The sequence below is a fragment of the Lycorma delicatula genome, chromosome 2, assembly GCF_047948215.1.
Source record: "Lycorma delicatula isolate Av1 chromosome 2, ASM4794821v1, whole genome shotgun sequence".
Lineage (NCBI taxonomy): Eukaryota > Metazoa > Arthropoda > Insecta > Hemiptera > Fulgoridae > Lycorma > Lycorma delicatula.
Genome location: NC_134456.1, coordinates 98,339,518 through 98,361,794, shown reverse-complemented (window position 1 = coordinate 98,361,794; position 22,277 = coordinate 98,339,518). Strand labels below are relative to the sequence as shown.

Genomic DNA, 22,277 nt, shown 5'->3' with positions numbered 1-22,277 from the left:
AATAGCTGAATAAGTTTTATATTGTATAATTAGCTAAATTTACGTATAGTGGAGATATGAACTACAAAAAAAATTAATTTAAATAAATTAATACACAATTAAAATAATAATAATAATAACTGGATTTCTTGAATAGACCAAAAGAATAAATTTAATAATAATCATGAAAAATGAAAAACATAATTAATACTATAATAATTATATAAAATTATAGTATTTTTTAATGATGATAATAAGTAAATAAAAGTAAGTAAAATAAAATAGGAAAAAAATTTTAAAATAAAATAATTAGGTAACTTATGACTTACGATTGACATAAAGATTGATATATTCAAAAGATGTGGCTCCAGAAGGAGATTCAGCATTGCAAATGTACCGTCCAGAATCTTCTTGACGCAAGTTAACAATTCTCAAGTTATTGCCTATTGTTGTGGCATTCTGAGGAAGAGGATAATGCTCTCTTGACCATACAATCTTTGAAAAAAGAAGACACATTAAATTATAGATACTGAACATACAAAATGAAATATGCAAGAAATATTAAGAAAATACTTTTTTTAAGCTACCTCTACTGATCCTTTAGTCATGATCAAAAAACAAGCATTTCCCTTCCTAAAGAAAGCTGTACCAATGTAGTTGAATTTCAAAATCATACATATAAAAACTGGTTATTATTTAAACATTGGCCCTTCATCTTTACTTCATTTTCCTTTATTTCTTGACATTACTTCAAAAAATGTTGGGAAAGAAAACATCATGTTGTAAGTTGATTAAGTTTCTGATAATGACCCAATATGCAAGTATTACATAAAAATAATAATAGTGAATCACTTTCTAAATAAATGAAAATACAATTGAATTTATTTGTAGGATTGATCAAATCTATTCCTCAATGAAACTGCTTACAGAAGTGTTGTTATTGATTTTGGTCTTAATAGTTAGTAAAATTAAACACGGTAAAATAGTTAATTTGATCTGTGTTGATTTATTTATTTCCTAGATTGCTTTTGGCAAATATAGTTTGTAGAGCTTGTATTTTCCAAGTGCATCGCTGAGTTAATGAATTACTCACATCATGGGTAAAATTTTGAATTTGTATTTAATACAGTACATATATATATATATATACTCAGTTTGTGAGTGATGTGGAAAGTGGTGATTTACAAAAGTATATCATTGATTCCAATGGTATGCTGATATGTTATAATGATATTTGTATATATATACAAATATATGGCTGGTTAAAGAATGTGCTCCTGGTTTTCCCCGTATAGTTGGTACTTAGAGCAATCATTGCAGTTTATTCGTGTATTCCTGGGTTGCAATATTTCAGTGCATGGTTATGTTGTGCATACTGAAAGCAGACGATTTTGATCAATTTCAACCAATTTATATAACAAACCACCAGATTAATATATAATCCAACTAATTTAACTATTTAACCATAATTTAGTTGTAGTTAAATGATTGCTTCATTGCTTATTATCTGTTGTTCCTGGATCAAGGATCTAGTGTGGAATACCTGTGTAACTTAGCCAGTCTTTTTTTTTTGGCATGTGAAATTTGAGCAAGTGTTATATTTGCATAATAAAATAATCTTTTGCTTAGATTTTTTGTTTCTTTCATACATAATATAATGCAGGCACATATACAATTTTAAAAATTAGTAGGAAGGAGTTCTAACAAATGTATCACAATAATCTGTACGTAGTAATTTGCCTTTTTAATTTCATTAACATTAAATCAGAGATAGTTAGCCTGATATTGAGATATAACTAACAGCTGAACTGTTACTAAGCTAGTAGTTAGATATGAAGTAGTATAATCTTGAAAGTGACTGAATGCAGGCTTGTCAGCATTATTTAGGTAGTATACATCATGATAAAATATAGTTTTGTATTTGGTTTTCTAAACACCATACATTTTTTAAAGTTTTTTAATATGGCTAACTATGATGTAGAAAAATTTAGTTATTGTCATTTAAATGTTTTTTTCTACTTCAAAGTTCACTGCTGTACATAAACTTTTATGGGTGATATGGATACTTTCCACTTCCACAATCATAATTCTGCAACCTCTTAATTTTCCATTCCTTCAATTGTGTTACGTTAAATTATATTTTTGTTTACAATATAGCATTCAGAAAGCCCAATGTTAATTACAGCCATTTCATCCATGACTTTTTATACAATTTTTTTATTTCAGTGAAAAAGATTGACTATTTTTAAATCAAATAAGTTCTAATAGGGAATATACTAAACTTCTTATTAATGTAGAAATATTTGTAATTTATTTATATTGGATTCAATTTTCTTCCTTTTTTATTATTTACATTATTAAAATCTCATAATAATGAATTAAAAACAGTTACTACAACATAAGAGTTTTATTACGACATTACATTCCTACTGCCCATTATTGTATAATGTTATAAGTTGATATTGTACCAGGTAACAGACATTATTAACTGCATCCTCCCTGCAAGCTGATTGTTTCATAACACCTGAAGCATCTCTGGGAGTATCAATCTGAGAATATTGGGGCTAAAGTAGGTTAAATGTCTGGATGGGTGTCTTGAAGTCGGCATTGATATTAAATATTAAGTACGGCAGAAAATCCTGTCCTTTATAGGTAAAGATGAAGACAAGATGGCCTAAAGACTGGTCCATGACGACTAGGGGAAGGAAACCCTCAACAAGGAAAAAGGAAATCCTCCAAGATGGGGGTTAGGTGTGGTGTTGGCGACTCCATAAGTAAGAAATTGGCAGCTCAGGAAATAAACAAGAAGCCTCCAATCTGGATTGGTTTTTATGTAACCAAAATGGCATGGAGAAAGGAAAGGATTTTGGAAACAGAAATATATTGTAAATGCAGCAAGATAAAATGTGCAAGAAGGGGAAGACCCAGACAGATTGGTTGGAAGAGGTGCTGGAGACCATTTGTTCAATAAAGTATCCTCATTTTGGGGTGAACTGGGTCAATGGAAGTTCTTTCATTTTCTTCATTAAATATGTCTGTCAAACCAAAAATTTGTTTACTCAAATTATAAAGTAAAAAGTATTTGAAGTGACTAAAATATTTTCATATGTAAATACAAAATTCAAACATTTTTATTTCAGTACAACAATTTTTTATTTTGAAATATCTCTTCTAAACATAAGATACATGAAATACTAAGCTTTAAAAACTTATTAGTGTTATGCACCTATTTATGTTTGAATAGAAAAAAGTATAATTTTGGATACACTTAATTACTGGTACATACCTTAAAAATACATATATAACTGTTTATATTTCCAAAAAAAGTAACTTTTTGATTAGGAAAACACATAAATGCAAGCATAACTATCACAGATTAAACTCACCACATCATTTTAAGCACTGTATATCAACAATTCCAAGTTTAAGGAATATTACAAAAACAATATATGTTAGATTATTGCTGTATAATATTACATGTACTGCAGAGCAATCTCAAATAGAAATTGTAAAAAAAAAATCAGTAAGGGATACATAATTACGAAGATGGGGTGATAAGTTCCAGGCCTTACACAGAGATGGCATTAGTACACTTAACTTCTCAACAGCGGCACATGATTCCATTCTTCATTAGTTTACCATAAGAGTCACTACATCAATTAGTACAGTACTTACAGTCTGTCAAAGTGGAGAATTAGAGTATTTTTTTGGAAAGTGGAAAAACTGAAAATTTCTGCAGTGATTAAATGTTTTTTTTCTGAAAGGCTTACATGTAAAAGAAATTAAAGAAGAGCCTGATATGACATTGGAACTTTTCTCCACCAAATACAATAGTTAAATGCTGGGTCAGAGTTTAAAATGGGTCAAACACGCACCAGCGATGAACCAAGCAGTGGATGCTCTTCTGAAATGACTACACCAGAAATGATAGAAAAGTGTGTAAAATCATTTTGGCAGATCAACAAGTGACAGGATAGTGAACGAATTACCAGAGTTAATATGCATATCAACAAAACACAAGGCACAATATTTTGCATGAACATTTGGGTATGTACAATCAAGCTGTGCGCTAGATGGGTAGCACCCATCTAGCTCATTTCTTTAGTTGGGCTTGAGCAAACTCAAGCTTGACTAAAAACAATGTCGAAAAAATATTTAAGCACAATCCAGAGGAATTTTTACATTGATTTGTGACGGTTGATGAGATTTGGGTTCATCACTGCACTTCTGAGACAAATAGCAGTCAAAAAAATGGGTTGAAAAAGATCAACATGCACAAAAAAACGACTTTTTTCATGAAAAAGCTATGGCAACTGTATTTTGGGAAGTATGGGGAATAATTTTCACTGATTTTCTTTAAAAAAGGGTGAAACAATAAATGGTGAATGTTATCCAATCCTGTTGTAGCATTTCAGCAATGAAATTACGGAAAAGCAACTGCATTTGGCAAAAAAATACGCTTTTCCATCAACACAGTGCGTTTCAGCTCACACTTCGGTCATGTAAAGGCAAAAATCAACAAATTATGGTTCAAATTATTCCAACACCCTCCATATTCACCTGATCAGGTTCCCAGTGACTATCATTTATTTCCTAACCTAAAAAAATGACCTGTAGGGAAGAGATTTTCAACCAATAATGAAGTTATTGTCACCATAGATAGTTATTTTAAGAAGTTTGATAAATCAATCCCAAACTGGCATTAACGTTCTGTGGAATGCTGAGCCAAGTGTATAGACCTTAAAGGTGACTATGTTGAAAAATAAATTTAATGAACCCAGAAAAATGTTGTTTTCTTATCTAGACCTGGAACTTTTCAACCAACCCTCACATATTAAAAACTGCACAACAAACATTTTGCATTAAATCCTCTAAATAAAACAATACTTAACCTAAATTATTACAATGTTTTAATGAAAGTCAAATGATTATTTACACAAATACTACTAAAAAATAAATTAACACTAATATTATTCAGCCATCTTACTTTTACATTAGGATGAGAAGAATCACATCTCAAAAACACACTGCTTCCTTCATTAGCTACAGGATTTCTGTCAGCAACAGTTATGGCTGGGTGAGGATTATGCAATTGTTCTGAAATAAAAACAAATGCATTACATTTTTTTATTTATAATTAAGTAACATATTTAATAATAACACATAAATATTGCTTTAAAAGTGTGAGTTTTAATCTAATTTAAGTAGAAAACAAAATGATAAAAATAATTTTTATCATGTTATTTTGCTCAAGTTATTGCAAAATAAGTCTTATAAATTAAAAAAAATCATATTTTTTTCTGCTTCCTCCTCTTTCAAAATCACCTTCCAAGAAATTTTTTTGGTTATTCTATGTTTAATATGTTAAGTGTAAGAAATGAAATGAAAAATTCCAATAAAAAATGTACAACCAATAAAAAATTACCTAAGTTTTTTTGGTGGCAGGGATATATTATGAAATATTGTAATATTATAATTAAAAGTTTATTAACTTTTAATATCAACACACGTACTTACATATAAATATTACCCCCTTTTTTTGTTTTTTGCAGTCCCTGGGTAATGAAATCTCCAAAAAATGCCAAAAAAAAATCCGTACCCCATTTCTTGACTGATTAACATACTTCTTTCTTGCAAGCATAGCTCTAGAATTATGATGCCAGGAAAGTAAAAGTAAAACAAATATGAAAAAAATCATACCATTAACAATAACTTCTGCTACAGCTTCTGCATCTCCATAATTATTTCTTGCCCTGCAGATATATTTGCCAGCATCATATGCAGTAATACTGTTGAACTGAAAATTGAAAGAATTACAATTTAAAAAAAAATTACTTTAAAAAATAAATTATTAAAATTAAATTTGATATATTTTTAACGGCATCATCTGCTACGGTCAAATTATATTAGATGTCAAAAGCATACGGGCACTATTATTTATTTCTGAAGAACTATGGAAACCTATTTATTAATGTAGCTCAGGCCATTAGCTTCACACTACAAATGTGAGGATAACTTAATGTGTATCCTTTAATTTCCAAAATTTGAGTGCCTGAAATTATCCAGATGTTGTTGAATTATCATATTGTAAGGGGAGGCATTAACATGCATGGGGTAAATAATATGGATAATGTACCTGTTAAACTATATTCAATTAAATTTAAGCAAAAAAATAATAAACCAGCATAATCATCAGCTTTACACTGACTAGGAGACCATGGCATTTTTTACTTAATAGATACACTGAATTGAAATGTTGATATAATTTTTTCAGTATAATTTTCTTTTGTATAACCATCAACATAACTGTACATTATTTATAAAAAAAATATAATAAAAATTATGGGGCTCATCGTTCTGTGCTGAAAATACTGTTGCAGCAACTTTTTCTGGAAACAAAAAACATTGATTACGTTTGAATATAGATTCATTCCTCCACCCTGGATATGGGATTTTTAAAACTCTGAACTGAGCTAAAGTAGAGAAAAATCTATGGCTCAAAACTGCAATTTTTCCTTTAAAAGCTTTATCTTTCCCAAAACAACTTTCAAGCAAAAGACATGGAAACTTAAGAAAAAGATATTACTTCAGGTGGTAATCAGAAACAAGAATCACCATGGAAAAAGCCATGAATTTGAGTCTGGAGAGCCCAAACCAATATAAAAGAAGAAATCAGACCCTTCTCCAGGAAACCCAATGTCAAAATTAAGACCAAAACACAATATCTCTTTGGAACCATTAAACACAAACTTCCTGATAAAAATTGGATAATTTAAAGAACTAATAATAATTTTAGATGAACAAAAAATCTTAATCTTACTTAATCCCTATGCTCCAATTAATGAACACAAAGAAATCCAAACAAAGTTGGTCAGGAAATTGTTAAACATGAAATTCATAAAATACCCAAAGACCACATCAAAATTTTAATTGGAGATTAACGCACAAAGAAAAAGTATACCAGAAAACTGTAGGAAACTTTCCAGCCATAACGACCAACAAAAACGATCTAAGACTAATTGAGTTATATGTAGCACTCAAACTGAAATTAATGTTCACTTCAATTTAAAAGTTCAACAAAAAAACATGACAATCCCCAGCTCCAACTTAGAATTTTGAAACGATTATGTTGCCATTTCCTTTAAAAATTGGAAAAAATCCAAAATATCAAATCCAAGAAGAGCATAAACATCAAAACTGATCACTACCTTAAAACAATCAAAATGACTCATCCCTCAAAACAAACTTAACAAATGTGTAACTAAAAGAATCAAATTTGATATTGAAAATATTTAAGAAACAATCCAGAAACTAATTCAAACTTCAAAGGAAAAACTAATAAACAATAAAGACAAAAATTTGGAGGAAAAGTTAAGCTAATAAACCAAAGCCAAATACATATGGCCTTTAAAAAGAAACAGAAACCACAGATAGTGAAATGACCATGTGAAGAATCTATAAATGAAAAGATTATTGGAAAAATACAAAAGTATTGTAGTATCAACAGACTGTAACCACAACATAATAAAATAAAGGTAAATAATGCTTTTGCAGTAAACTAGATTTTGAACAATAGGGTAAATAATGAATTATAAATTAGCTTATAAGGTTATTATGGTATTGCATTATTTTCATTTCATGGTATTTTTTTGTAAATGATACAATTTTTATAATTTTAATTTATTTGTTTTATACTTACAGTTAAATATCCTCCATTTACAGTAACTGAAGGTGGTAATGCACGACTAACTGCTGCCCAACTGACATCTAAGGGAGGGTCACCATGGACATTGCAGTTTATATGTGCACTATCTCCTGGTCGAACAATTTGTTTTACTGGATCTAGAGTAATTCGTGGTAATTCTGTTAAAATAAATACAATGATTATTGATAATTTAATTCATAAAATACGATAATTAAAGTAATTTAATTATCTTTCTTTTATTAATTTAAAATTTCTTCTTTTTCTTTAGTGGATCTGTCTATTGAAAGGTATTAAGAAACTGCATTCTCCATGACAGCCTGTCCTGAGCTTTTTCTTTTAAATTATACATAGTATCCTTGTCTCCCTTTCAAATAATCCTAATTCCTATCCTCCTTCTTCCTCTTCCCCCCACTCCGTTATTCTTCCCTTCAATTATTACTTTTGAATACAATCATGACTTTTTATGTAGCTTATCTAATCAGCTTTTCTTTTTCTTATTGTCTTAATCATACACCTATCAAAAAAAAAGGGGAACTTGATATCTGGAAAACTTTCTAGATATCAAGTTTCTTTTTACTTTATTGTCCATATTTATGCACCATACAATACCACACTCCAAACAAAACATCTTGCAAATATCTTTCTCAGGTCAATACGCATAGTTTTTGTTATAAGCAGATTTCTAACTGTACGGAGACCCAGTTTACCATTTGCAATTCTGCTTCTAATTTTCTCTGTACAACTTCCATAAAATTTTATTGTGCTTCTAAGGTACTTAAAACTACTATCCTGCTTCAATCGTCCTTCTGTTTAATAATAAAACTTCTTGTTTAAAACTTCTATTGCTTAATAATAAGTCTACTAACGGATATGTGATTGTCTGAAATTACAGGATATATGGTGTATACGTCTATTAGTTCTTGAAGAATCACAGAACATGAAGTATGGTATAAAATATGCATCTATGATATGATGATGTGCAATACGATGTAAGACTATGGGAAAAAAATTCAGTTACAAATATGTTGTCTTATAAAGGAAAAAAGAAATCAGAGAAAACAAAAGGACTTTTGTGCTAATCAAGTACCACTTTTTTATTCCAAACCCTTGGTTAGTTGGAGGTATTTGCAGAGAAACTGTAAATATAATCTAACCCAACTTAACCTATGCTCACTTCTCTGGCTAGTCAAGGTTAGTGAGCAAAGCGAGCGTAAGTTAGTTTTGTTAGATTGTATTTAAAATTTATATTTAAAATTATTAGCAATAATGGTTATATTGAATCTTTCTCAGGTACATCTGTAAAACCCATGTCTGAATAAAATTAAGAGTTGAAATAAAAAAAATAAAGAAGACTAATCAAAGATTGATTGTTAATATGGAAAATTGGTACTTTTTCAACAAAAATGTTATTTGGTTATTGTTATATAAATGTAAAAATGCAAATTTTTTTTATTTTTGAGAAAAAGAGAAAAAAGTGGTACCCATTTACCGAAAATGGTCCAAATAAAATTTGTAAAACACTTCCTTATTTCAAGAGTATCCCTACAATACACGAGTATCAAGAGTATCCCTATTACTCAATCTTTCCTTCATATATCACATTACATTAATTAATAAAATCTTAATTTTTGAATATCCTTAATCCCCAATTAATTCACAATAGATTCTCAACTGCACCTAATTTAGTAGCAACATCAGATTTAATGATATAAAAAAAAGTGTAGTTACACATTAAAAATTGAAATAGTTAATAATTTTTTTTTTTAAATCTAATGTAGACACCACATGATCTCCTTGTACACCTATTAAATTACATAATATACTTTTTTTTTTTAAATGAAAAGTACATAAAATTTTATTTCATTAATAATTTCTGATATTTTTTCTTTTTTTTATTATTATTGAATTATTTATGGTAAATATTTTTTACAATCAGTGATTAATAAATTATTAATAAATCAATATATTTAAATTAAAAAAAAAGGAGATGAAGTCGGATTTCAACTGATGTGCCTTCCCATTGTAAGATCCAAATATTTCATTAATTAAAATTTTATTTGGTTATAACTCTGGAACCAATGAAAGTAAGTACCACTTATGATATATATAAAATCCATTTTTTTGTGTTTTGGGCTTTTTGGACACTTTTGGTTCAATTGATTGCAGTAAAAAGGGGAGCACCTACCCTTTTGATTACAATCGACTTGTGCACAACAACTAGATGTTACAACAGTCCTAAATCCAAAATGTCAACATCCTATGGCTAATTGTTTTTGAGTTATGCAAAATACATACGTTCATGCATATGTACAGACATCATGCCAAAACTAATAAAAATGGATTCAGGAATGGTCAAAATAAATGTTCATAATAGTCAGTCGTCAAGAATAAAATTAATCCATATGTCAATAAGGCAGTAACATCATGTTTGTAAGACGTTAGCGACTATTATGAAATAGATTTAATTTTTATAATCATTAAATCTATTTCATAATCTTACAAACATAATGTTACTGTCTTATTGATGTACAAATTAATTTTATTCTTGACATCCAACTATTATGAACATAACAGTTTAATTTAAAAATGATTATTGATTTAAATTAACATCTTTTAGAAAATCCCTGAAGATGGAGTATAGGCTCCAAAAGTACTAGAATTTACACTTTAAGTGGAAACTTACTTAATTTATACAATTGAATCAGTACCAACGGTGCAAAATGCTTAGTAAATTAAAAAGGATATTTCTGTTGAAATCTCAAAACCAAAATTTTTCACTATCATAATACTTCCTTTACTTTGTACCAAATTACCTTTGCACATTAAATTTAAAAGCTGGTTATACCTGATTAATTGATGTTTATTTAAACTAATCATAAATTGACTTAATCAGAACTAAATGTACACAAAGGCAATAAATATTTGTAATAAACATACATCATAATATTTATCATTAAGCGTTATGTATATTTATACACATCGCGTTATAATATACTGTATATATATTCAATTAATACAAAAAGATAGAAAGCTATTTAAATTTACCTCCAAGACTGGTGTAGCATTCTGTCACTGGTTCTGCACGTATGCATGCAATAAAAATTAGATATGTGTAACTAATATAAATATAAAATATTATTTTCATCTAATTTAACAATTGCTACTTGTTTCAAGCTTTTTGACCTTTTCATACTTAAGAATAGGATGGACAGTCAAAGAGTAAAATGTAAAAGTTTAATTTAAGTAGATAGGAACTATTTTTTGGTGTTTAGAATACAAACAAAATTTAAAATACAAATCAGAATTAAAAACTAATGTACTGTAATCATTCATTGAAAAGCCCCCCAAAAAAGAAATTTTCCAAGAAAAACTTAATATACCTTTCTTTATTTACTATTTTACAAATTTTCTTATTTGCTTTCAAAAAACTAAAGTTTAAATTTTAGTATAAAGTATAAAACAATGTATTTTTTAAAAATAAATTGCCATTAGCATTACTGGAGTAATAATTGATTAAATAAGTTATTTTATTATCCCAGAACCAAATTTAACAAATTAATTTTTTCAAATTGATAATAGGTTGTTTCTAAGAACTGAACAAAGTATCTTCAATTCAGCTGTTAGAATAATAGTACATTACTACTGACTCAGAATACACACACTTTTAGCAAAAGTAAAATTGTACAATTTAAGCTGTTTCTGTAGCGGAGAATCAACAAAACCAATCTGAACGACTGGAAACTATTTACTAATAGTATTATCAGACAAAAAAATTAAAGCATCTAATTCTTAATTATTTAAATTAAATTCATGGAGAACCATGTTAAAATGTGACAACACTTCAAAATTACACTGAATATTTCTATTATCAATGCTACATCTATTTTAATAATAGTAAGTATGTTTCTAAAACATGTAGAATAGAATAAATTCAAATATTAAAAGAAGATTTAGAATTTACAACCTCTTACACAATTCTGGTGTAAGAGGTTTAAAAACAGCAAACTAACACATCATGTATAATGATATTATTTATATTCTAAGTAACAAAATAAAAATTTGGAGAACTAAATTTTCACATCTCTAGTAATACAAACAATTTTTAGCATTCAATCTATGTAATGATACTTTACTGATAAGTAATACTTTACTGATATCAGTAATGATACAGATTTACAAATACACACTTAATGGAAAATCAGTGAATTAGAAAACTTATGTGAACTTATCTGAACCTGTCAACCAACAGGTGCAGTACAACATGGATGGTTGAACAGTCTTTGGCTGTTCTTTAAGACGAGCAAAATAAGATGCTAAAAGCTGATCCTGTCTATCTCATAGTAGTGGCTCACTGCAGTCAGCAAGTACGCTTACGACAGGGCTTGATCTAAAGGCACCTGTGGCAAGCCAAAGGAAAGCATGATTTACAGCATCTAGCATTTTAAGCACGGTAGGATGCGCTGAGGAGTAGGCGACACAACCTTAATCTTTTTTTTTTGTCTTCAGTCATTTGACTGGTTTGATGCAGCTCTCCAAGATTCCCTATCTAGTGCTAGTCGATTCATTTCAGTATACCCTCTACATCCTACATCCCTAACAATTTGTTTTACATATTCCAAACGTGGCCTGCCTACACAATTTTTTCCTTCTACCTGCCCTTCCAATATTAAAGCGACTATTCCAGGATGCCTTAGTATGTGGCCTATAAGTCTGTCTCTTCGTTTAACTATATTTTTCCAAATGCTTCTTTCTTCATCTATTTGCCGCAATACCTCTTCATTTGTCACTTTATCCACCCATCTGATTTTTAACATTCTCCTATAGCACCACATTTCAAAAGCTTCTAATCTTTTCTTCTCAGATACTCCGTTTGTCCAATTTCACTTCCATATAAAGCGACACTCCAAACATACACTTTCAAAAATCTTTTCCTGACATTTAAATTAATTTTTGATGTAAACAAATTATATTTCTTACTGAAGGCTCGTTTAGCTTGTGCTATTCGGCATTTTATATCGCTCCTGCTTCGTCCATCTTTAGTAATTCTACTTCCCAAATAACAAAATTCTTCTACCTCCATAATCTTTTCTCCTCCTATTTTCACATTCAGTGGTCCATCTTTGTTATTTCTACTACATTTCATTACTTTTGTTTTGTTCTTGTTTATTTTCATGCGATAGTTCTTGCGTAGGACTTCATCCATGCCGTTCATTGTTTCTTCTAAATCCTTTTTACTCTCAGCTAGAATTACTATATCATCAGCAAATCATAGCATCTTTATCTTTTCACCTTGTACTGTTACTACGAATCTAAATTATTCTTTAACATCTTTAACAGCTAGTTCTGTGTAAAGATTAAAAAGTAATAGGGATGGGGAACATCCTGCTTCGACACCCTTTTTTATTACAGCTTCTTTCTTATGTTCTTCGATTATTACTGTTGCTGTTTGATTCCTGTAAATGTTAGCAATTGTTCTTCTATCTCTACTTAAACTCTAAATGTTTTTAAAATGCTGAACATTTTAACCCAGTCTAAGTTTTATCGAATGCCTTTTAGGTCTATAATTGCTAAGTATGTTGGTTATTTTTTCTTTAATCTCCTTTCTACTATTAATCTGAGTGCTAAAATTGCTTTCCTTATTCCTATACTTTTCCTGAAACCAAATTGATCTTCTCCTAACACTTCTTCCACTCTCCTCTGAGTTCTTCTGTACAGAATTCTAGTTAAGATTATGACTAGTTAAAGTAATTGTTCTGTATTCTTCACATTCATCTGCCCCTGCTTTCTTTGGTATCATGACTATAACACTTTTTTTGAAGTCTGACGGAAATTCCCCTTTTTCATAAATATTACTCACCAGTTTGTATAATCTATCAATCGCTTCCTCACCTGCACTGCGCAGTAATTCTACAGGTATTCCGTCTATTCCAGGAGCCTTTCTGCCATTTAAATCTTTTAATGCTCTCTTAAATTCAGATCTCAGTATTGTTTCTCCCATTTCATCCTCCTCAACTTCCTCTTCTTCCTCTATAACACCATTTTCTAGTTCATTTCCTCTGTATAACTCTTCAATATATTCCACCCATCTATCAACTTTACCTTTTGTATTATATATTGGTGTACCATCTTTGTTTAACACATTACTAGATTTTAATATATGTACCCCAACATTTTCCTTAACTTTCCTGTATGCTGCATCTATTTTACCAATGTTCATTTCTCTTTCCACTTCTGAACACTTTTCTTTAATCCATTCTTCTTTCGCTAGTTTTCACTTCCTGTTTATAGTATTTCTTAACTGTCTATATTTCCTTTTACTTTCTTCATCACTAGCATTCTTATATTTTCTATGTTCATCCATCAGCTGCAATATATTGTCTGAAACCCAAGGTTTTCTACCAGTTCTCTTTATTCCGCCTAAGTTTGCTTCTGCTGATTTAAGAATTTCCTTTTTAACATTCTCCCATTCTTCTTCTACATTTTCTACCTTATCTTTCTTACTCAGACCTCTTGCGATGTCCTTCTCAAAAATCGTTTTTACCTCCTCTTCCTCAAGCTTCTCTAAATTCCACTGATTCATCTGACACCTTTTTTTCAGGTTTATAAACCCCAATCTACATTTCATTATCACCAAATTATGGTCGCTATCAATGTCTGCTCCAGGTAAGTTTTGCAGTCAACAAGTTGATTTCTAAATCTTTGCTTAACCATGATATAATCTATCTGATACCTTGCAGTATCGCCTGGCTTTTTCCAAGTGTATATTCTTCTATTATGATTTTTAAATTGGGTGTTGGATATTACTAAATTATACTTTGTGCAAAACTCTATAAGTCGGTCCCCTCTTTCATTCCTTTTGCCCAGCCCGTATTCACCCACTATATTTCCTTCCTTGCCTTTTCCAATGCTTGCATTCCAATCTCCAACTATTATTAAATTTTCATCTCCTTTTACGTGTTTAATTGCTTCATCAATCTCTTCGTATACACACTCTACCTCATCATCATCATGGGTGCTTGTAGGCATATAGACGTTAACAATCGTTGTCGGTTTAGGTTTTGATTTTATCCTTATTACAATGATTCTAAACCTCCTCTACGAATCATGAGACCTTGTCGTTGGTGAGGGGGCTTGAGTGCTCAGGGATACAGAGTAGCTGGACCGAAGGTGCAGCCATATCAGAGAGGTATCTGTTGAGAGCCAGACTAAGGAATGATTCCTGAAAGAGGGCAGCAGCTCTTTCAGTAGTTGTTAGGGGCGTGAGTCACAATGACTTAAACGGCCATATCAACATCATTCAGTCCTCTGAGTACTGCGCAGCTGAAAGCAATGGAAAACTACAGCTGCTTTTTTTCAAAGAAAATGTGGCTCTCTGCATTTTCATACAAACTTAATCTAAGCGGAACAAACTAAAGAATAAAAAACGTATCATACATGACCAACTGGCTCCCCAACTGGTGTTGCTAAGGACTCGCAGCATATCTAAAAGTTTGGAGCATTGTGTTTTTAATTCTTTGAAGTGTTTGACCCACGTATGGTGGCTATCAAAAAATAAACCCAAAAACCTAATAACAGATAGCAATTAGCTGTTCATTGAGAAAAAATTGTGGAATGGAAGGGTCCCACAGCCAAGAAAAGACAACCATTTTGTTTTCTTGGGTGAAAAGGTGAAGCCGGTAAACCTGGACCAAATAATTTCAAGACAAGATATTCTGTAGAAGTCTCTCTCTCTCTCTCTCTGCTGTGGCTGTTGAATGGGATGTAATATATATAACAAAATCATTGACAAATAAAGAACATGAAACAGGTGGCTGCACACATTTAGTGTTACTGTTGATGGCCATAGAAAATAAGGTGGCACTTAGTACACTACCTTGAGGTACTCCATTCTCCAACATGACACTACCCAAGAAAGAATCTCCAATACTAACACGGAAAGTTAGGTGATTTAAGAAACCTCTAATAAAAGAAGCATATTACCCTTGACTGGCCATTCTTTGAGGGTGCTTAGAATACCATGTTGCAGGGCCGTTTTGTATGCCTTTCAATATCAAACAAGATATTAGATGAGGCGTTGGTGGAGTAGGAAAGTGTTTTGAATAGCTGTTTCCAATGACACCAAATGGTCAATGGAAGATCGTCCTTGTCAAAAACCACACTGTTCTGGAGATAAAAGGCCTTGTCTCTCCAAGTGCCAAGTAAGCCTGCGATTCACCAATTCACAGACTGAATCACCAATGTTTAACGATAATAGTTCCATCTGTATCTTATACCACTGAAAATCGTTATTATATGATGAAGTGAGAGACACTGAGCAGAAAGAATTTACTAAGCTAGTTAGTTGCCACAGCAGAAGATGATGAAAGAAGTTCTCCTTCATGAATAAGACTAAGAATAGATTATTTCGGTGATCCGCAAATTGCATCGAAATTTTTCCACACAGTAGATGTGAGGGTACAGTGTGAGATAATGTTCACATATTTCACCCATTATTCCTTCCGTCCAAAAATATTCAATGACATACACCGTTCTAGCCCTACGGTATAAATTTAATGTTCAGTTGTAGGCCTGCGGTTAAATTTGCATAGTGCCAGCCATCGATTGCTGATAGCATTTTGGCAATCATCATTCCACCAAGGAACGGAAGGACATCTAGGGTTAGCCAATGTTTGTGGGATATATCTATTGTGGCAATCTCAAGTATCATGAAAGATACAAATTGCAGATATGCAATTTGAAGAGGATCTTGAAGAGGACCTTCACAGCAACAGCAGGAATAACGGTAGCTAGTAGAATCCTTGTAGCCGACACCTCATTCCTCATGAAAATAGCAATTTCATCACTCTCTCTACTGTCTACTAGACAGTCGTATCTCTCACTGAAATAGCCTCTGAGTGTTACTGCATCTTGGTGTAGGTGTGTTTCTTGGAAGCACATGATTATCTATCCAATACTCTAATATCTTCAAAGCAAGACCAAATACCTCTAACGTTCCACTGAATATAATGTTCATAAGTAAAGGCAGTTATAGATACAGTTGTAGGAAAATATATAAAAGTTAGTTGTATGTGATCTGGTTTTTCTTTTTCGTATTTTTGATTTTAAAGAACTCCGATTCCCTTGGGTCAGGCGGTTCCTCAACCATATCCTCCAGTGTACAAGGTGATGGAGGAGGAAATTTGGAAGAATGAGAAGTCACAGATGACATCCCAGAGGGGGTGATTATATGGATTCCCTTAACAGGGAGCTTATTATATGGCTTACTGCCAGCTGTGATTACTCCTGCCCGTACAGGTAAAACTTTGGGACAGGAACTTTCAGAGAGATTCCATTGTTGGATTCACTAACTGCAACTAATGATGATTTGTTCATCTATGTCAGCTCTGAAATAGTGGCTGTAAGTGAAACAACCTGATCAATTAACATCTGAACGGTTTTTTTAGTTCATTACAGGATCCGCACTGCTGATTACCTAAATTTGTAGGAGCTTGTTTTGATATAGCAGCGGCAAAGGTTTAACCAGGTTCCTTGAATTAATTGTCTTTTATATTCTCTGTGTGCCGCCAAAAAAGATAGCTTCTGCCCGGTAGAGATTCTGAGAATTGCTTTCTTTCCTTAAAAGTTGGGCAATCTTGGAAGTGGACTGTATATAAACGACTGCAGTTGGCACATTTTTCATCTTCTTGGCAGTTAGTGTCATTATGTGTTATTGTCATTCCTTAACACATCGAGCACAGATCTCTGTTTTCAAGTAAGATGTTGTAATGTGACCATATCCTTGGCATCTGAAACATCGTCATGGGTTCGGAATGAAAAGTTGTACTCGAACTGAAAGATAACCAACTTTCATTTTTTCCGGTGGCATGTTGAAAGTCAGTATAAGAGAAGCTGTTGGTCTTCCATTCCGCTCAATTTCATTATACGCTTTACTTCTACTACTCCCAAGATTGGGGTTTGAAAACCTGAAGAAAAGGTGTCGGATGAATCAGTAGAATTTAGAGAAGCTTGAGGAAGAGGAGTTAAAAGAAGATTTTTGAGGAGGACATGGCAACAGGTCTGAGTAAAAAATAAGGTAGAAAATGTAGAAGAAGAGTAGGAGAATGTTAAAAAGGAAATTTTTAAATCAGCAGAAGCGAACTTAGGCAGAATAAAGAGAACTGGTAGAAAACCTTGGGTTTCAGACAATATATTGCAGCTGATAGATGAACATAGAAAATATAAGAATGCTAATGATGAAGAAAGTAAAAGGAACTATAGACAGTTAAGAAATACTATAAACAGGAAGTGAAAACTAGCGAAAGAAGAATGGATTAAAGAAAAGTGTTCAGAAGTGGAAAGAGAAATGAATATTGGTAAAATAGATGCAGCATACAGGAAAGTTAAGGAAAATTTTGGTGTACATAAATTAAAATCTAGTAATTTGTTAAACAAAGATGGTACACCAATTTATAGTATGAAAGGCAAGGTCAATAGGTGGGTGGAATGTATTGAGTTATACGGAGGAAATGAATTAGAAAATGGTGTTATAGAGGAAGAAGAGGCAGTCGAAGAGGACGAAAGGGAAGAAACAATACTGAGATCTGAATTTAAGAAAGCATTAAAAGATTTGAATGCGAGAAAGGCTCCTGCAATAGACGGAATACCTGTAGAATTACTGCGCAGTGCAGCTGAAGAAGCAATTGATAGATTATACAAACTGATGTGTAATATTTATGAATAAGGGGAAGTTCCGTAAGACTTCAAAAAGAGTGTTATAGTCATGATACCAAAGAAAGCAGGAGCAGACAAATGTGAAGAATACAGAACTTAACACCTAGCTTAACAAGCCATGCATCAAAAATCTTAACTAGAATTCTGTACAGAAGAATTGAGAGGAGCGTAGAAGTGTTAGAAGAGCAATTTGGTTTCAGGTAAAGTATAGGGACAAAGGAAGGAATTTTAGGCTTCAGATTAATAGTAGAAGGAAGATTAAAGAAAAACAAACCAACATACTTGGCATTTATAGACCTAGAAAAGGCATTCGATGACATAGACTGGAATAAAATGTTCAGCATTTAAAATAAATTAGGGTTCAAATACAGAGATAGAAGAACAATTGCTAACATTTACCGGAACCAAACAGCAACAGTAACAAATAAAGAACATAAGAAAGAAGCCGTAATAGGAAAGGGAGTTTGACAAGGATGTTCCCTATCCTGGTTACTTTTTAATCTTTACATAGAACTAGCAGTTAATGATGTTAAAGAACAATTTAGATCCGGAGTAACAGTACAAGCTGAAAAGATAAAGATGCTATGATTTGCTGATTATATAGTAATTCTAGCCGAGAGTAAAAAGGATTTAGAAGAAACAATGAACGGCATGGATGAAGTCCTACGCAAGAACTACCGCATGAAAATAAACAAGAACAAAACGAAAGTAATGAAATGTAGTAGAAATAACAAAGATGGACCACTGAATGTGAAAATAGGAGGAGAAAAGATTATGGAGGTAGAAGAATTTTGTTATTTGGGCAGTAGAATTACTGAAGATGGACGTAGCAGGAGCGATATAAAATGCCAAATAGCACAGGCAAAACAAGCCTTCAGTCAGAAATATAATTTGTTTACATCAAAAATTAATTTAAATGTCAGGAAAAGATTTTTGAAAGTGTATGTTTGGAGTGTCGCTTTATATGGAAGTGAAACTTGGACGATCGTAATACCTGAGAAGAAAAGATTAGAAGCTTTTGAAATGTGGTGCTATAGGAGAATGTTAATAATCAGAGGGGTGGATAAAGTGACAAATGAAGAGGTATTGCGGCAAATAGATGAAGAAAGAAGCATTTGGAAAAATATAGTTAAAAGAAGAGACAGACTTATTGGCTAAATATTAAGGTATCCTAGAATAGTCGCTTCAATATTGGAGGGACAGGTAGAAGGAAAAAATTGTGCAGGCAGGCAACGTTTGGAATATGTAAAACAAATTGTTAGGGATGTAGGATGTAGGGGGTATACATCCTACATCCCTATTTCCCTATTTCTTATCTAGTTTCCCTATCTAGTGCTAGTCGTTTCATTAACGACAAGCACTAGATAAGGAATCTTGGAGAGCTGCATCAAACTAGTCAAATGACTGAAGACAAAAAAAAATACTTCTACAATATCTTGGGGACGAAGCTCACTAGCTATTTCAGTGACTTCCATATCCAAAAGGTCTCAACAAAAAATTTTCCCAGCTCATATTTATAGCACCCATATTAGTCAGATGTAACAGAGATCGACTCTGTTCGTCATTATATGTTTCGATCAGAATCAATCTGTTTCGTAACTTCTTAATGTTCTTAGGGGAACTACTTCAACCCATTATGATTTTGTTAATTAGAAAAGGCAAGACCTTACAAAGGAGCCACCTTCTTGACTATTTCTAAAAACTACAAATCTGATTTCTTGCATTCCAGACTTGATTTGTCACCATTTAAATTAACACTGTGTTCTGGACTGTTATCCTCATCAGACAACACGAAGGGAGGTCTTTTCACTAGACTATTTTAGGTGGTTTTTCAGATAGACCACCAACCATCATAGGAATTTCTTGTGGACTTGTAATTTTGGTCCCACGAGTACCAGCGATATAACGGACCACTCCACAGAGCATATGCATACTGGATCTAGAGCTAAATACAACTGAATTGGCCAAGTTCCCAGAGGACATTGTTCGAGACTCACTACATACAGCCATTCACCCATCAGCATGATAGTTTCCACCTTGAGTTATGGTTGTGTTTCGTAAGACGTCGCAACACCATCAAGTGTAAATGTAAGAAGAAACAGTGTAGGATGTTGTTGTGTAAGTTAAGTGAAACTACAATGAAACAAGGTGTTTTTTAAGGCTAGCAAAAACACAATAGAAATAAAAATAATACAAAATAAAAGTAATAAGTAAAGTAGACAACATTCCCTTTGAAAATGGATGATCTACTAAGTAGTTGATATACCTGGATATCATAATTTTCAAAAAGTTTTTAGTTAGGTTATTTTTTATGGTATAAAATAAATAGAGAACAACTTTCTCACTTTAATCTGTAAATCATATTTTAATACTGAATATAACATATGTTAATGCTGAACTGCAATAACTGAGCATACAGTCGCCTGTTTTGACTGAGTATTAACATATTAAATTTCTTAATTTATGTTGAGTCCACTCTCTTTTTTAAAATAAATAATCTTTTAAAACATCTTATCACAATACATAATTTATTTTAACTATGTTTATACGATAATAAATTTAAAATTATGCATATTAATCAGCTGCGAGTTATTTTCCAAGACAGTATACCTCTAAAATAAAAATGTTACTTTATTTAGCATATAATATACAAATTAATATACAATAAATTCTATTGTATGTATCTAGAAGTGTAAACAAAGTAAAAATGTATAAAAATAAATAGATAGCAATGATAGTGTTTATTTTCTAAACAACCATCTAGGTTCCAAGTATTGGGTGTATAAAAAATAATATTGAGGTTTTAATTTATTATATCTTTTGGATGAGGGGTAGTGTTGATTTAAGATTAGAATCAAAGAGAAAAAGGACAGTTTTAGCTTTGTGCATGTCCGTAGATTGATTGCCTATCTTTCCACTTAAAAGATGAAAAGAAAGCCTTTGAGTTTTTCAATTAGCTAAATTTAAGTCTATTAATTTCAGTTTAATCTGTAGAAACGCAGATTTAATTTTGATCTTTCATGTGATAATAGCATTCATCAATGGTGATCAATTCCAAACAACTGGATGTCTGTGTAAAGAGTGTCTGAAGAAAATGTTGAACATCAGGGAATTCCTGCATATTCCCAAAGAATATGTTAGGAAGGCTGGCCATAAACTAGCAATGCAGGTTACGATAGTGTGGAATGTTTTAAGGAAACATTTTCACATGTTCCAATTTACAACTGTTACAGGCTTTGAAGCCTACCGACTATGCTGTGCACTTTGCTATTAAAATGTTGCAGCATAATTATGATGGCTTTCTTAATCATACTGTGTTTAGTAATAAGTCAACATGTCATCTTATTAACACATTTTTTTTGCTGAAGCAAGCACAACAGGTTGCTTATTTAGATATACTGCATACACAGTTTTTTTTTCAACTGCAAGATAGACTAAAGAATCTTATTTGGCAACAATGAGTGTACCTCCTTAATGGCATACCTCTATATAGGAATTAAATGATGTTTTCCCTAACTGCTGGATCAGTCAGCATGAGATGGATGATAGAGCTTGTCTATGGATGCTTCCAAAGTTAACTGATCTCGCCCCATGTGATTTTTTCTTTTGGAGTTTTTATTTGGATTGGAGTTTTGGATTTGACGCACAGGATTGAAACAGCTGTCACATTACTCCAGACATGCTGGTTAAAGTATGAAATGAACTCTCTTATCGAATGGATGTATGCATGTGACGAAAAGTGCTCAAATTGAATACTTGTAAGGAAAAACTGTAACAGTTACTCTTTCATTTTATTAGTAAATCATTATTGTAAGTCAAAGTTAAGAGATATTAAATAGCTTTAAAACCACAATACTCTTTTTTACACCCTACAAAAAACCTT

The 22,277-nt window shown here is 31.7% G+C and overlaps 1 protein-coding gene across 15 annotated transcripts in view; it reads right to left on the bottom strand.

The window, feature by feature from the left end:
- Positions 1-22,277, bottom strand: part of trol (terribly reduced optic lobes) — a 1,106,314-nt gene that overhangs the window by 95,624 nt on the left and 988,413 nt on the right. For all 15 annotated transcript variants that reach the window (XM_075355875.1, XM_075355878.1, XM_075355883.1 and 12 more), the window contains 4 exons: positions 7,679-7,842; positions 5,680-5,776; positions 4,967-5,076; positions 309-474 (listed from right to left, as the gene is read on the bottom strand). In XM_075355875.1, coding sequence (XP_075211990.1) covers positions 309-474; positions 4,967-5,076; positions 5,680-5,776; positions 7,679-7,842 — 537 coding nt within the window. The remainder of the gene's footprint in view (positions 1-308; positions 475-4,966; positions 5,077-5,679; positions 5,777-7,678; positions 7,843-22,277) is intronic.